The 17,429-nt window shown below is 39.5% G+C and overlaps 1 protein-coding gene across 1 annotated transcript in view; it reads right to left on the bottom strand.

Annotated features, from left to right (window-relative positions):
• Window positions 1–4,045: 4,045 nt before the first annotated feature.
• RLIM (ring finger protein, LIM domain interacting) overlaps window positions 4,046–17,429 on the bottom strand; it is a 51,557-nt gene continuing 38,173 nt past the window's right edge. The window contains exons 2-4 of the mRNA XM_085324386.1: window positions 7,996–8,187; window positions 7,053–7,136; window positions 4,046–6,217 (exon numbers count right to left, since the gene is read on the bottom strand). Coding sequence (XP_085180512.1) covers window positions 4,680–6,217; window positions 7,053–7,136; window positions 7,996–8,164 — 1,791 coding nt within the window. The 5' untranslated portion in view covers window positions 8,165–8,187 and the 3' untranslated portion in view covers window positions 4,046–4,679. The remainder of the gene's footprint in view (window positions 6,218–7,052; window positions 7,137–7,995; window positions 8,188–17,429) is intronic.

Genomic DNA, 17,429 nt, shown 5'->3' with positions numbered 1-17,429 from the left:
AGCTATCGAGTCTGGTCAAACTGCTGTTGATGACCTGAGAGTACCATTTTGTACTAAACAAGTTCAGTATAAACAGATGTAAAGCACTGCACAAAAGGAAAAAAAAAAGAGATAAAACAATTTAAATAGTTTGTTTCTCCCGTAAGAGAAAAAAAGAAGATATATCAGAAAGAGGTTGGGAAACCTTGGTATAACAGATGCAAACTTCTTTTTTTCTTAAAAAATAAAGCACAACACAACTTAGGCGTACTACGGGTAAGTTATCACTGCTTCTGTCTCTTCACTCTCCTTCTTCTCTTCTTAGTCAAGGATAAATAAACAAAAAGCCTAGTGCCTGTAAAGATCTGAAATACTTCTGAATTTGTTACAAATTCCCTTAACATGGCTCCAAGCCAGCCTCCATGGAAAGCCAGAGGAGCAGGCAGCCGTTTCTGTAGCAAGTACACCCTTGGTCAAGCAAGACCCCAGGGCAGGGGCAGGGACCAACGGTGAGAAAATCAAGACATCTGAGAGTTATACAAACGGGCACATTTCAGTAATGAAGAGGATCTCAAGTTAAAGATAAGGCTGTGCCTTAAGCCAACTGGACAAACCTGTGCCTTGCAGCGTGATGACTAAGACCACGCTCGGAGATTCAGAAAACACCTCATCAYGCTGCCAGCGGTTAGAGATCAACGCTCAGCCTCAGCCGCGCTTCTCTTCTCCTAGACCTGCGTTACTACGGCACCACTTTGAATCTCCCCGTTGTGCAGACAACCGCTTGGAGATAAACATCCACCGCAATTACACCAGGGAAACGGTCCTTCGGACTCCACGCATTTGCATAATCCAGCTAACTGCCGGGAAACGGGAATGACAGTCATTACGGCCCATTGTGTCCGCATCAGTCGGAAATACAGTAGTTTGCAGGTTGACACAATGGACAATTATGGCTGCTTCAAAATGAGTGCGGTATCACGTTAGTGCAGCTGCTACGCGCGCACATTAATACTTCCTACAAACAGTCTCTAAACTTTTAATGAGTAATTTCTATGCATGCAGTAGCTACACTAGTCAAATCATTTTGAAAACAAATCAATTAACTGCCTACAAGTTCTTTATAAAAAACCCTACTTAAGTAACAAAATAGTGCATGTAAAAGGGAAGTCTAACAAACCTCAGGAATTACTCTTCAGAGTCTTTTAATGATAAAGACCTAATTAAAAAAAAAAAAGGCACCCTCAAATCTTTATGRGTTTACAATTCAAGATAAACTGTCCGCTGCACTCTTAAGCAAAAAATAGTGTGCATTCTTCCAGGTTTYGGCCTCACAACTGCTTTAATACCCATGTATGGAGGTCCTGCAGACACAGACCAGTCCTGCAAGAACAGAATTAAGCTCACGCGCGGATACATATTCACAACATGAGCTCATGGGTTTGCCATTAAAAACCCACCACAACAACTCGAGTTGAGAAGGCAGTAACAAGGGAACTCTTTCAAAGTATTTTTTTAAAAAAAGCAAATTCAATGGAAAAAAAAAAACAAAAAAACAACAAAAAAAAACATTTTGCTCTAAGAGACAGGACGCAGATTTACCCGGGCTTTGAGGGCAGGGTAAGAGAGGCTCCCACAAGGTGGCACTACGAACTTGTTCAGTTAACGCAACAAGGCTGCCTCTGCCTTGCTCTCATTTCTGCACAACCAGGCACTGGAAAATTACAAAAAATAACTATTTCAACTGTTCAGATGGCAATAAGCTGAGTAAAGCGGCTGCATCCCACCTGTAATAGTAATGCCAAAACAAGCAAGTTTGAATTTAGGGAAGCTGTAAGTGCAAATGCTCAATACCAAAATGATTCATAAACCGGGCTAATTGTGAACCTTGCTAATATCAGCCTATAACATTTTGTTAGCAACTAAGGTGTTAACACTGCCTTTTCCCAACTCCAAAGTAACTTAAAGGAAGCAAAATTACCTCTAGATACGAGGGCATAAGGCAGCAGCGCTTGAGAGCTCCCGGCACCAGCCCCCAGGCCCACGACTCGGACACGGAACCTGCGCTTTGCGCGCGGCCCGCTGCCCCGGCGCCCGCAGCACGCTCCGCGCGGGCACGCGGCACAGCGCGAACGCTCGCGGGCTTCTTAACTGAGGTTAAATTATTTGTTCTTGGTACCATTTGGGAAACCTCCAACATTTTATTTAGTTGTTGCTATTGTTACATAAAGATAAAATGTTAAGGCATGCCACTATTAAGCTATAACAAAACCGTAAAGTTGATTCTACCAAAGTGTACAGTTATTGGAAACTCAGAACATTAAAAAGAAAGCTATGCCGAATGACACGTTATCACAGCCGTGCTTCACATTAATTAGCACTAGTGGGCTCCTTTCTTTCTGGTCACCATCCTTAGTTCTCAGAGATGTATCCYAGATTTTCAAAATCCAAAACAGCCATGTAGAGAGGTTTGGGGTCCCCCCCCTTTCTACTCTCCAGTAAGCCAGTAAAGCTACTGGAAGCTGCAGCTGGTAGCATGTATTTGCTATGTGTATGCTACTGGAAGTAATTCAAAAGTGTTATTTTGTTGAGGAAGTTTTGGCATAAAGTACCTTTATCTACATTCATGAAAGTCCAGCACCTGAAATTAATAGCTAACTTCCAATTTTACAGTGATGCATATCAGAGGGAAAAGTTTAAGTGCATAAGCTTATTTATTCTTCCGCTTTAAAAAGAATATATATTATYACATATATTTATCCCCTCTGCCACGATGGTGTGTCCCACCAGGAGGAAAGTGAGCTCAATAGCCAGTCAGGGTTTCCCACTGAACCAACCACCACAAAATGCACAAGTAGAAAAAAAATTTGGGACATGGTGGAATCTGTAACTAGCATGAGAAGTTAAAATGGCTTAGAGTTGAGACTATATTTTATGCAATCACCACTATAAAACACTGAAAATGTGTTTTATTTAGAGAGAGGGAAAAAAAAAAAAGATAGGCCAGCTTTGGTTTTCTGTCATCTGAGGAGCAAGCAACATTTCCCATATAGCCAGCAAGAGCAGTTCATATCCCTTCGTAACTACTGCCCTGAAGTTGAAATAAATAACTGCTTTCTCTGCTGCACACATTAGCTAGGGAGGGGGAGGAAGAAAAAAAAATGAAGTAATCACTATAGAGTAAAATAGAAAGAACAGCTAATTGAGGGGGTGAAGGGAAGCTTTCCCTTGACACTGTTGAGGTAAACTTTCCAAATCTCAATTTAATACGCCACATACTTACTTTAAATGGAAAATTTAACTGGTTTTAATCTGTCCAACAGCAATATAAAGAGCTTTTTTTTTTTTTTAATGTGTTGCCAATTGCCAGAATTGTAACATTTTAAGTGTACTACAGCAATCAATTAGAAATTTTAATTTTAACTTAGCACGTTAATTATTAATCTGGTTTTCAGTTAATGCTTAAAGTTATTCTTCTGTGGCACTTTAGTCACAGGCTAGTAACGCTGGATATCAGCACATCCACTAAACAGATCCAGAGTTTACCGATACTGTTGAAGCTGGTGGAGAATAAAAGAGAAAAAAAATCTGTCAGCATTTGTCTGCTGAAGAGTTGCACGGAATTGCCTCAAAAACTAAAATAATATTTGATRCAAAAAGCTGGGTACAAGCCTCACTGAATGAACTGGTACATACCCATTTGTATTATTACACATTAGTAACCATACAAAGAAATAACCAGTCATTAGAAAGTTTCTAATTTTTATCATCTTTTTTGGTGGCATTACTGAGCCAAAACACTGCAATTATAACATTCAATTTCCATTTTTTATGCAATTAAGATGTCTAATTCAACTGTCCTTATATTACAGCAGCTGTTCACATAAATAGTACAGATATGCACTGCTCTTGACAGGTACACAGTTACAAAGCAGCTCTCTTGTATTTTGCTCTGTGTGGTGGGTTTTGTATGAAAAGCATTCTCGATTTCTAAGCATGGTACAATTTTAATTCTTAATGCATTAGTACAACAGTGCATTGGAAAAGTACTGAGCTTCTACAAAAAAGCTTTACAATTTTAAAACAGATTCTTTTTTATTTAAACAAGCATAGGCAATTCTTATATTTCCACAACAAGATAAATATCCCAATTAAGCTAACAGCTCATCCTACAGCGTGCCATAGTGATGGGGAAAGGGCTAACATTAGTGTTATTTACACAGACATGTCCAATATTAACCCAGTATGAAAACTAAAAGTAAGTTCAAGTGTGCAAGCAAGTTCATATTATTTTTCAGTCGGGTAGTTGGATCTCTTGCAAAAAATCCTTTACGACTCACGTACATTTAGCTGGATGACTTCTCAGAAGAATTCCTCCTAAGTACAATCTTGAGGACAATATGCTTATTGGCCTGGGGGCCAGGGGAAGAACTTAAGAGTCTTCGTAATCAAAAAATATTTTTAAATGGGCAGATGTCTTTGGACAAGTGATATTTATCACAAACTGACTAGACCTTGAAAACCCTAATTAAAGAAATGCTCCAATTTTAAAAGCTTTAATTCAGAAAATGCTTTCATGAGGGAAGATTCACTCCAAGTCATTACTATACATTTAGGTACCACTCAAAAAGTGGCCATAAAGGAAGTGACTTCTTTGCCCATCACTATTACACTAGCTGCTTGGCCAGGAATTCAGATCTCCTTTAGACAACACTCTCTCTGTTACCGGAAGCTAAGACTGCTCTGCGACAAATGGGACAAGTGGAATTTTCTGATAACCAGCGGTCAATGCAGTGGACATGGTACTCATGGGAACAAGGCAGTTTACGAAGCTTGTTGCCTTCCGTGTATTCTGTAATACACACACTACAGGTTTTCAGAGCATCGCTCTCACCAAAATTCCTCATTGCTAGGTTGTCAATTTGTTCTTTGGTGAGTCCTCTTGGTTGGTCATCGTCATCTTCGTTTAATAAGAAAAACTGTGCCAGGCTAAGGAATGGTAGAGAACCACTTTCTTCAAAGGTGACCGATCCCCTAGTATTCCGACCTTCTCTTCTAGCACTGGATGTCGAACCGCCTTCGTTACCACCTTCGTACACCTCCCCTGAGCTAGCATCTGTACTTTCATTGCTTGAACTACCACCACCACCACCCCCCTGTGGCTCAGAAGTATCCACATTCTGATTCGGAGTGGGGCCACTAGGATCTGCATCGCTATCACTGTACATGAAGTAACTTAGCTCTCCAAAGCCTGTCATTATCTGCCTTAGCATAGTCTGAATAGCAACTGATGTCGTCTCGCTCAAGCCCGTGTTTAAGATTCTACGAATAGGAATCCTAATGGTACTGACATAAGTTCTCACTCCAGCCCGTTCTGAACGTGAAAACGTACGCCTAAACCCTCCCCGTTCACTTTCGTAAGTGACTGTGTTGTTAGGTGTCTGGGACCTGGACCGAGTTCTGTTGGCTATACTGTCTCTTTGTCGATATTCTCCTGGACGAACTCTTCTCACTTGAAGATCAAGCACTATAGTAGGAGGTCTCTGCCCAGGAGTTGCAGACTCACTGCTGCCATTAGTTTCTGAAGAACCTGCTGCTTGAGGAACAGGTCTTGTTTCAGGGGCTGAAAACAGAACTGCATTTTCACTTGGCATCTCAGTCCCCACTGTATGCTGCCTTAAGGTCACATGYTGCCTAGTTCTAGAACTTCCCTCAGCTTCATTTACCAAGGAATGGTCAAGTGTTTGAGATGATGTATTGTGATGAGCCCTGCGAGGAGTCTCACTCACTGGATTAATAGGTGACCTACTTCTATCAGTCCTAGCCCGTGTTCTCCGCTGTTCTGGGCTCCTACTTCTCGCTCTYCTCTGCCCTCTAGGAGGAGAGGCTTCCTCAGTTGTCAGCTCCTCTGAAGTGCTCCTTTCTGATCCAGGCTGCCTTACGGATGGTGATTCAGACCTTGGAATTTCAGAGTCACTTTGGCTGTTCTCCAAATCCTCCCCACTGGAAGGCTCTACAGATGGCTCATTCTCAGTTTCTGGATTTGTGTTCCCATTATTACGGTTGACATTTATTTCCAAACTGAATCTGAAGTCACCACTGTTTGGGTTAGTCCGGCTCACTGCTCTCCAAGATTGGTTTCCTCGTTGCCCACTTCGTGTTGTATTTCCAGTCTGTCGGACTGAATTAAGCCAGTCTATTATAGAATCTCCATTTGAAACATCTTCTGCGGACTCTGCACCTGTGAAAAAGACAGGGAACTACCAAAATTAGAGTACTGAGCTAATTTTGGAGTGCTCTTTTCCAAGAATATAATTGCTTATTTTAAACAAGTGACAGTTTAAAAGAGCTTAATCCTATCACGCACTATTGTGGTTTCACATGTAACATCAACTCTCATCTGCTAGAGCTCTTTTACAGGAGCAGGAGTGGACATTTTCCTAACAGGTATGGAGAGGCTGTAGTGGTCACACAGCAAACAAGTCACCAAAATAACACGTATTACTTAGCATAGGTAAATGGAAAGTCAACCAGGTATCAAGAAACAGCACACATCAGATTGCTTAATTGTTTGGAAAGAAAAACACAATATTGCCAATCCAGTGACTGCTACATAGAGAACTGACTCTGCTCTGATCCTTCATTTGAAGCACAGCTTCATAGCAAACCCATCTCACTGAAAAATAAACCCCAGTGACAAGCTCCAGGAGTCCTCCACCAACATCTTTAGAGGGGAGATAATGTAAGCAATACAGCATATTTGAAACAGAAGAATGAAAAACAAAACAAAAAAAACAATTGCCAAAAGCATCCCAGAAGGGAACAGACAAGAAAGCAATCTAAACAGAAATAAAAAAACCTAGAATAAACTTTTTCTTGATGTAAGTAACAGACGCGTTATGGGTGAAATCTGTCCCAAACTGATCTCAGCAGCAGATATCAGACATAACGTTCACTTAGTTTTGAAACAAAGCTCACCTTGCACCTGCCTAGGCTTAACTTGTTCCACTCCTGCACTCAAGTTAAGGTCCGTATGGGGTGCTAAAGTTAAGAGTTTTCACAAATACTGTATATACCTCTATTCTCATCACTGTTTTGCTGTGGTGGACCTTCTTTAACTTGGTGTAGCCTTCTCAGCAACTCTTCTTCAGTAATTTCACCTTTGAAAACAAGCAAAGTTTTCCAAAAATATTTCCAAATCATGTATGTGGCAAGCATTATCCATAGCTTAAGAGCATACTTCAAAAGCTTTGATACAAGCAACTGCTTATTTTGCTTTCTTTTTTCCYCTAATTAAATCCTACCAAAATGAGATCGCCACAGATTGCTAAAGAGTTCAGACACTCACAACACCATTGTCTCAAGTGTCTTTTACTGAAGTTGAAGGATCTAACAGTTACAACTTATTCAGAATACCAAAGTGCTTTATGGGTTCTATGACCTCTACAATTCAACTTTCCTCACTCTCTGCCAGTTAAATAGTTAAGAAAAGAAAAATAATCAAAATAACACCTTCAAAGCCTGAAAAAGGTTTATATTAGTTGAAGTCACATTTCAAATTGAAAYTGGTTTGAATTAAGCATAATCTTATAATGAATCAACTTAAAGCAAGCAAAAGCTAACACAGAAATGCCCATGCGGCATGTTGCATCAGATTAATTATTCTGGTTTTATACTGTTAGGTGACTAGCACAAGCCTTTCATCCAGGGAGGCCTAAGTGMGATTTAGCTTTTCAATCAAAAAATGTCTAAGAGTCCATAAATAGGTAAACTCTGAATGTTCCCATCCAGCTGTGAGAACACCAGACTTCCGTATCTGATAAGTCCATATCACCCTAACCACCTCTCTGTTAATCAATGCCCCCCTCAAATTACTCAAATCCACAAAGCTACTTCCTACCATGGAAGACAACTGCAAGAAGAAAACCAAATGGTGAAAAAGATTCAAGAAAAGAGCAAAAGGACACAYATCATCTACAAGCAGTTCTAGTAAGGTCTACATACATGAGCATTACCTACCTGGCGTTCCTAGCAAATTGTTATCTCTCATAAGCCTGTAGTCCTCTTCACTCAGGTTGTTTACGAACTGATAGAAAGCTTCTTCTCGATCTAATCGATCTAGCTGACTTTGACGTTGTGCTTCTGATTGATCAAGATTTCCTTTATCACTAGATTCTGAGCTTTCCATCTTGCTTAGGAATGGAAGAGGATCTAAAAAGGAGAAAACAAATCCGTCAGCCAGTGTAATGAAATTTAGCATGATATTTAGCAAGTTTAAACCGCACTACACTCTTCACTGTTAGCCTTAAATCCTTAAAGAATTTTAGTTAGCTGAAGTTTCAGTGAAGATTAGCTGCATAATCATAAATGAAATCACTCTCAAAAAGGCAGGAASTCTTCAAGAAGCACAAACTAAAACTACAGCCACAATTATCCAATGCTCAAAGCAGCAAGCAGGACCACAAGGAACAGCATCAACCATAACCTTTAATCGATCTTTACGTACACAGTTGACTAGTTGTCTATGACTACCCCTCCTTTTTAGCACAAAATACTCCCAAACCATAACTGCCTAACAACTCACAAAACACACTTAATAGTGCCATATAACAATGTAGTACAAGGCAAAGCCATCCTTGATTATGCTCTGTTACTCTAAAAGACAAGAGTACAGAATTAAAATTTCAGCCTTCTTCCTTCCTTCACCACAGGGAAGAAAGCAGGACTCAGTGTAGCTTTACAGCCAATTAAGAGAAACACTTCATTGCCAACATCCACATTAATTTTAATAAAGTGGGTTATGAGGAATTCAAACATGGAAGTCTGAAGATGCTCGGGAATGCTGATATGCAGGAAAGAGATACTATTTCCCTCAAAAAAGGATTACTGGTGGTGACGACCAACAGATTTCCAGGACAAAAATCCACCGTGTACACCAGGCATTATTTCTGCTGTAAAGACTTATTTTCTGTATTTTGTATTTTTTCAATATAGCCTTCTCRTACTCTTTCATCTGGACAAGATCTTTCACAGTGTCTCTGGACACCAATGAATGCAACGTCTGTATTTGATCAATATTAAAACAAAAGGAATGCAAATGCTGGAAACATTCTAGCACTAGCTGCCCCATGCAAACGTATCAAAGGAAGTCAAAATAATAACCAGCTTCCTTAATAATAATGCCTCTCCATTCACAACATCAAAAATTTTCCTGTATAACTGGTAGAATCTAGCTACTCAGAAAGGTGATTAGCAAGCTAATCCTCTGCATGCTAAAAAGCTCTGCAATAATATTCCCCATCAGAAAACATTCCTTTCATTTAAATCTTACTTCATGTGACATGAAAATACTGGAAGAAAAAACCTTTTCTGCTTTTCACTGGAAAATTTCCAACTCTTAGACATCTGTCTAGTGCAAAAAGCATCTTTTTTTGGTTTGTCAGCACAGCTGTCACATCAAGATTGCCCACAGTTTACATTAGTGCTTCTCCAAAGAAGAGAAGCACTGCATGATCTCCAAGGATAGGGTTTTTTTTTTCAGCTGTTATTGTGAAGATTAAAGTGCACAGACAACCTGAGTGTGTAACAGCAGGAAATTCCATAAGATACAACATTCCACTATTGCAGATTGTAGATTATAAAGTAAGTACTCCAATTTGCTTTGTCTCTACTTCTGAAGTAGCAAAACGTGTTTTTAAGTTAGTCATATTAAGGCACAAATCACTTGTTGACACGCAGTAATACAGCCAYGGAAGGCTACTGGTATGACTTGGCTCTGTGAATTTCTGCCATTTTGCCAAACAAATTAAACTTAATTTTTATCCATCAKGAAGAAGCAGCCATCGCTGAGGCTGTTTCAGATGGAAACTTAACAGCCCTCTCTGCATTGCTAAACCTCCGGAGCAATCTAAAGACTGCACGTCCTGTTTAAAGACCTGTGTGCGCTGTCAAATACACTGATAAATGAGCCCATTTACCCTGGCTGTTACACAATACTTTCAGTAGGGTATGTACGACTTGGACTGGACTCAGTTATGAAATCTGTGTGGACTTCAAATCTCAGACACTTCTAATGAGAGTTTAGCTTGCACTGAAATGCAAACAACTTTTTACAAGCTTTCTGTAGCAAAATTATGACCCCAAGTAACTTAACATAAAAACGTATTTGTTCTAACAAAGACATCAGAAATAAAGACTGCTACTTTTGCAAGAAAAACCCTGAATAAAGCCTCAAGTACAATGACACATTTGCATCCAGAATAAAATCTAGAAAGATGCATTAGTTCTTTGGGGATATGCAACACAATTTTGTAATCTGCATTACCTTTCTGTGAGGCTGAYCCCAATGAAGCAGGGAACAAAGGCACTCCAAAGTTTTCAGTACACTTAATAAAATCAAGGCAGGTAATAAGATACTAAATGGCAGGTACAGCAAGAGGTTTTGTTTTCTTTTAAACTCACTAAATATCAGCATGGCTACGATTTTGAGAAAAATATTTTACAAATAGAATGCCTTCATAAAGATGGCAACATTAACATGCTCGTAAGCATTAGACTAATTCTACAACAGGTTTAAAAAGAAAAGAGAGAACAGCCTTAAGCACACAAAACATACAATTTGTTTACTGCTTATGCTTGGAAGTTTTCCTTTCAACTGTAAATGCCAGTGCTGGCAGGTGCCTTGGCTCCACTCCGCCTATCTGATACAAAGGTATGTGGCCCTTCCAATTCAGAAGATGAAAGAGAAACTGCTCATGGTCAGAGACAAAGGGCGGGTATCAAAACAAGTGAAACGAGGAGAAACAATCTCTCATTTGCCAATAGATTAATGTATTCTTCCACAGGTGATCATTTAGGAAACGCCAAGAGTAAGTTAAAGATACAGCCTCACTCGTTTCCAGGTTTGCTGCCCGCCCCCCCTTTTGATCGCCTCTGTTCTTGCTTCTTATGCCATAAAATCAGCTGCTGGTCAAGATTACAAAGATATTATAACTAAGAAAGCCTCAAGGTGGGATCTTAAATTAAGAATTTCACCTACATCAGGACTGCTCCTACTACTGACTCGAACTCACTGTACTTCCTGTTGTATTTTCCTACAGCAAGTTACAAGGAGTACACATTACACTAACCCCCTGTACTCCAATTTCAAACTGTTTAGCTACTTCAAAGCCATACAAATGCTATGAGTCTACACAGGACATTCACTTTGAGCAAAATACAGGAATAAATAGCAAACCAACACACTTTCCCTACCTTACCTCATGACAAATGGGACAACACTCTTCAAATTACAGTTCGATATTATAAACTACATATGGAAATTAAGAAAGAAGCAGAAACCTTTGGATAGAAACCTCTCTCTTCACTGTCCACCTTCTTATTTTAAGCTTCACACCTTAAGGTCACCTCCTACACCACTACAGAGTTTTTATTACTAGAGAGAGTGTACAGAATATTAAGAGTACTATTATCTCATCATGACGCCATAGATCTCCCCTGGCTGTGCAACGGGATTTCAGTGGCGCACCGCTGCACCACSACACTCCTACTTCCACACAGCAGAGTGCCACGAAAATAGCTCGAGAATTTGCCCCTTGTTTAAGATTCTGCTCTCAGATCATACACTGCAGAAAATTAAGGCTGGCTTAAGGAAGCTGACTGCTGTAACACTGGGAATCCCGATGAGGGAAAGCYGGCAGGTATACTGTTAAGTTACAGAAGAATAACTGTCAATTATCAAATAAGCAAGTATACTCCCACTCTCTCTCTYTCTTCCAGTGGCATAGTTCAACTCAAAGATTTGTTCTCCTCCAAATTAAAAAGACTCAGAATTCCTTTCTTTTGCRTCATCCCTTGTCAGCACTGGGTTGACAAAGCTAGAGAAAGTCAAATCTACGAGCAGAAAGTTCWGATCTGTTAACTATTGTCAGCTTCAGCCAAGCTATCTGGAAAAAAAATCTCTTTATGGGGAAAAAGATGATCACCTAAAGCTTGCACCAAACAAGAGCTTTGCTAGAATAAGCCATATTCTCAAAGAAAAGACAAAACCATACACGCACAAGAAGGAAAGGAAATAGTCTTCAGCAGCYGAATAGCCAGACACGTTAACTGCAGTGAATATTTAATTGGTGTTTCCATCCTCTGACAAGTCAGCAAAGTACCTTTGCTGCATTTATGCTCCACCAGACTCGGAGACTCCACAGCACAAATGACTAGCTGTCTCGCCACCGCTGCTGCAGACTGCAGTATGAAAAACAGTAAGCCCACAACAGGTATCATTTGGTATGTTATTTTTTTCAAGAGAAGGTAGCATTATGCTCCCTTGGATGTAAGCAATTTAAAAATACTAGATATTCCCTCAATACTGCAGTTATCATTCCTTTCATACTCAATACAAGAGGTTTTACATTTTCCCATAAATAAAGGTGTGTATAAGTTAAAGCAACCCATCAGGAATTTACCGCTGTTCCGAAAACTCAACTGGACAKCCGGCCGTGGTAAAATACTTGCGTTGTCCATTTGTCTTCAACAGTAACAGTGTATATCTCCATACCAATTACCATTTAGGGAGTAAAAAATTTTTCTCATAAGTTTTTCTCAGAGTAAGTAGTAGTGTACCAAATGAGTCAGTGACAATTCACTAGATCCTCCTCCTCCTCAAAAAAAAAAAAACATATTAAATATGTCCTGATAGCATTTATCTGTGTTGAATGCCAAGGCACTACCTTAGTCTGCACTCCTGTTTCATTTAATTTAAATAAAATTTATGTAAAATAATTAGAATCCTCATTAAATCAACTAGATAAAACTTAAAAGATATGACAAACTCTAAAGTCACTCTTTGCCAAGGCTAGAAGAAAACACAATACCTTAAAATCATAATCTTCATTAGATGTATAGGGCAAGTCTCAAAAATTTTAATAGGAGAAAGGCACTTAGTTAACTCACAGAAGTAACTCATGACCCGGATGGGCAACAAAAAACTCCTCGTGAAAAATGACCCCGTCCAAGTGTTACCAGTATTTCAATGCTACATGAAAACCTGCTGTGCCTTGTACATTAGGAATGTTTCCTGAATTACCTCACATCCCAGCAACATAATTAATACTTCTGTATATACACAAGAAGGACGGCAATACGAGTAAGCGTTTCGTAGATGTGCTGAGCAGAGGGCTAATTATTTCTCAGTTATGATTCATAACCTCACCTTAATTAGGTACTTCAACCGGTAGAGCACCTTGCCTACTTCCAGTCTACAGAAGTCAACAAACCCTTTGACTAAAAGGGGCAACTCCATAGTGGAAGCCATTTTTATTTCCTATTTTGGCTTCTTTCAGATAAACTGTTTTTTCCAGTTTTCACTGAATACACATCCCCATGCACCTGAAAGGTTCTACATCTACAGCAGAAGCACAACAGGTGGCCTGTTCAAAGCCCTTTCCAGGAACTCYGACTTCAGCAGCTTCTGCAACTCCATTTCTCAAACGACAAGAGCAGCAGCTAGAACTAGCAGTTATGTTACTCTGAGTTCTCTAAGCACTAAAAGAATCAGCTTCACCTGCAGTATTAGTTTTCCTAGAAGAATTAAAAGGGGGAAAATAATATCCATGCTTATGAGTACTCAAAATAGCAGAAAGTAGGACATAACATGAACTATATATATATATATTTTTTCCCATCTTGCATATTGCATCATTCAAGCCTGCAACTCAAAAGCAAAACAAAAACTGACTGGAAGGGAATCCTATCATTAAGGGAGAAAAACACCTCAAGCTAGTGAAATGAAACAGACACCTACTTGTGTTATATATGGAGCTCTATTAAGCCTTTTCTTTTTTTTCCTCTTGTGCAAGTACACAAGCCTGATTTTGTGATAAGAGTGAATGCTTTGATGCTACAGGAACAATTCACTAATCTGTATTTTAGAAACTACAATAAGTAGCAACTTCTCCAGTTTTCAAAGTCGTATTACTAATTTTGGAAATATTCTTTTTCTGCTACTCTTGCTTTCTACAGATAGCCTGGCTGATGCTGATGAACAAATCTACCCTTTTACAAGATTTCATAAACTTACTGCGTTCTTGAGTGTTTAAATTTTGTGGTATGTCCTCTGCCTCAAAAAAAACTTTTGAAAGTTGAAAACAAACTTTATCTTCTGTAAAGTGCTCTGTATAAACTGCTATAAGAAAWTAAAAGCTAGTTTAATTGGGCATGTTAAACATGGATTAAGCTATTTCACCACCCCAGTACGTTTGAAAGCAAAGGCCATAAAAGATAACGTCATTTCAAGTATACATTTTGAACAACAGAAAGCAAATGAATGCTTTTGCAGAAAAGGTGCAAAAAATTCCAGAGAATTAAAGAAAGAAAAAAAGAAAGAAAAAAAGAAAGAAAAAAAGAAAGAAGAAGAAAAAGGAAAGCATACTTCAACAGGAAAAGTTGTTGAGACAAAAAAAAGAAACAGCAGCGGATACACCACCTACTCATGAGAAGTCAGGAAGAAGTAACAAAATCAGGCATGGAATCCTACCTGTCTCCAAGGGTCCCACAACACTTAATGACAGAAGAGCCATCTTACTCCTATAAATTCCCAATTCAATAAGAGCTAGTTAAAAAACAAAAGAAAATTCATCACAATTTTCCAAGTTTATCTTCAGTATGAAAAGGTGGAAAAATTGATGACCACCATGCAGCATTCAGATGTCTGAAGAAACAAAACTTCTGGTTAATGGAAGTGCTAAATCAATCACAACCCATGGAATTTCACTTAAAGAAAAACTCCACTCTATTACCGAATTCCACTGTCTCCATAAAACTGTTGCTACTGCAAGTAAAAGGCCAATATAACAGTAACTATCAACCCACACAGGAATTCTGATACAAGGATTTTTTTGTTGTTCATGTCTAGTACATAATTTTATTCTCCAATTTTATATTTGTTAAGTAAATCTCATTTTCATTTAAAAACATCTTTCAGACTATAAGTCCGTTTCTGCTGGCTAAGACAGGCAGGCTCAAGCATTTTACTAACAAGATTACACGAACATACACCTTGCATATTGAAATTAAGACTGCTCTAAGCAAAATATTTTTAAGTTACTGAGTTAAGAGTAAGTAAATGCCCACTGACTTTTGTTACATAGTCTATTATTAGTTGCTCTTACAAAACTGCAACTTTTCAGCCCTTGCTGAGTAAGAAGCTGAGAAAGAAGCTGAGCTTCAATCTGGATCAGCAAAACAAACAGAACACCCTAATGACTAACGCCTGGACAATACGCTGAAAATACTGCCTCATGTGTTTCAGATGTTCTTCACTACAGCCAGGAGTCTTTTCAAAAGCAAAATGGAGCCTCTGTGATGCTACTAGCTATCCTAGAAACCGAACAAAGATCCTGTCTCTAAGTTATTACACTGCCACACTATATTCAAGCGTGGTTTTTGAAATGCACAAGACCATCATATTAACATATCTCAAGTATTGAGATGTTCATGTTTTGTATCCCTTGAAAAATATGCTTTTTCAAGCTAAGGAGCTAGTCATAAAGATTGAGACTAAAAGGTAAATTGAAAGTTATCAGCTTATTCACATTTATGAACTTAGATAAATACCTAATATTCTTGTTTTGATTCAACTGTTTTAATACATGGACACCTAATACAAAAAATTAGAATACTTAGTAACATATACTAAACAACATAACTTTAAATTGGACTTAAAGGCAATTTTTAGGCTCAGGTACACAAAGTTATGTTAAGCTACAGCCGTAAAAAAAACGTGCAACACTTCCACTGCAACTAGAAGCATCCTATCAAGATTAAGAAACTTATTTTGACAGATTCCTATGGGGAAGAGGAATACAGGAATAAGCTACTCAAGTACTTCGATGTTCGAGTGCTTTACAAGTGTCTCAATTTAGAGACCACATTGCCCCTTCCCCTAAGAATGCAGGTATAAGAGATATATATAATGGAAGCAAAACACCTGTAATGCTGTTTTCCAATATACCTTGGTATGTCTATGAATGGCAATCACTGCTTACTAAAAAATGTTGAGGTTGTTGTCATTTCGGGGACAAACATATAGTCAGAATTGTTGACAAAGGAACATTGCAACTATTATGCTTCTGTGGTTTGACATAACAAGAACCTCTTAATTTAATAACATGAGGCATTTTCCCCTTGTCATGASCAGGCAAGACAAAATTTCTAAAGTATAATTCTCTTTGTTCCAAAATGATAAACCTGTACAGGGAGTACTATCATTTTAAGCGCCAGCTGACCACTACAACAAAACTAAGTATCATATGCCCAATTAGGACAATTAACTACGTAAGAAGCCAACTGTTTACTTTTCAAAAAGACTTGTCAAGTCACTGCAATTAAAATTCAGAGCCAATTTGGTATTGGAGCTTCTTTAGCATTTTTACCATGATTTCCAACTTGAAATTAACCAGTACTGGCAATCTGGATAGGGGAAATAAATCAGATGCATGACTGTACTATTGGTTACAATCCAGTTTGAAGGCTTGTTTACTYAAACACAAGCTTCTCTGGTTAAAGACTGTGTCTTCTCAAACACTAGTGAAATGAAACTACTCAAAAAATATTGTATTTTTTGTTGTGAAACCTTTTGGTAGGCTTCTTATTCTACATAATAAGATCTAAAAAGCTTAATGAACCTCAACAATTACATACAATACAGTCAGATACTACTCCTCCATCAAAGATCATGGAAGACAAAGTAATATACATGCAAAGCTCTTGACTACGGTTTTGAACATAATAAACAGAAACTCTAAATGTCAGCAAATAGTATTAAAAAAGGGGGGAAGGTGGGACTCACACAGGAAGACAAGGTGACAGAGCAAAGATGACGTGATTAAGTGGAGAGAAATCAACAGGACAGGAATGGCAAACATTATGGCTATTATCAGGTCACAGATAAAGGGAGACAGAAGTAGGAACGCCTTTTGCTGGTCTCCCAAAATAGCGTTTCTTGTCTCAATTCATAGAGGGATAAACCAAAAACACGGTCCTGAAGAGCTACGAACCCTCAAGGAAACACTAAGCAGTATGGTGAGGCCCAAGGTAGCAGCTGAAATTCTTCCTCCTCCTGTCACCCCCCTCTCCAGATGGGCCTAGTTTCGATTCCTCCTCCAGCCCAGCGGCTACCTAGAGGGTGCGGAGCCAGCGGCCCTTCCCGAGAGGGGACCGCAAGTCTCCTGAGGCTCCGCACGGGGCTCGGTCCGCTTCGGCGGGAGCCCCTGCCGCACACCGGGCCGGACACAGCAAAAGCCCCACGGCGACAGGCCGGGCGCAGCCGGGGGGGCGGCGGGCGCGGATGGCCGCGGCGCCCCGGGCACACCCGCCCGCACACCGCCATCACCGCCCCCGGCTCCATCACGGCACCCCGCTCCGCCTCTGCCGCGGGGCCCCTCGGCCTCGGCGGCCCC

Source organism: Rhea americana, unplaced genomic scaffold (genome assembly GCF_003343005.1).
Source record: "Rhea americana isolate MKP2758 unplaced genomic scaffold, rheAme1 scaffold_90, whole genome shotgun sequence".
In the NCBI taxonomy this organism is placed as follows: domain Eukaryota; kingdom Metazoa; phylum Chordata; class Aves; order Rheiformes; family Rheidae; genus Rhea; species Rhea americana.
The sequence above is the reverse complement of the archived record's forward strand: the minus strand, read 5'-3'. Positions and strand labels throughout refer to the sequence as shown.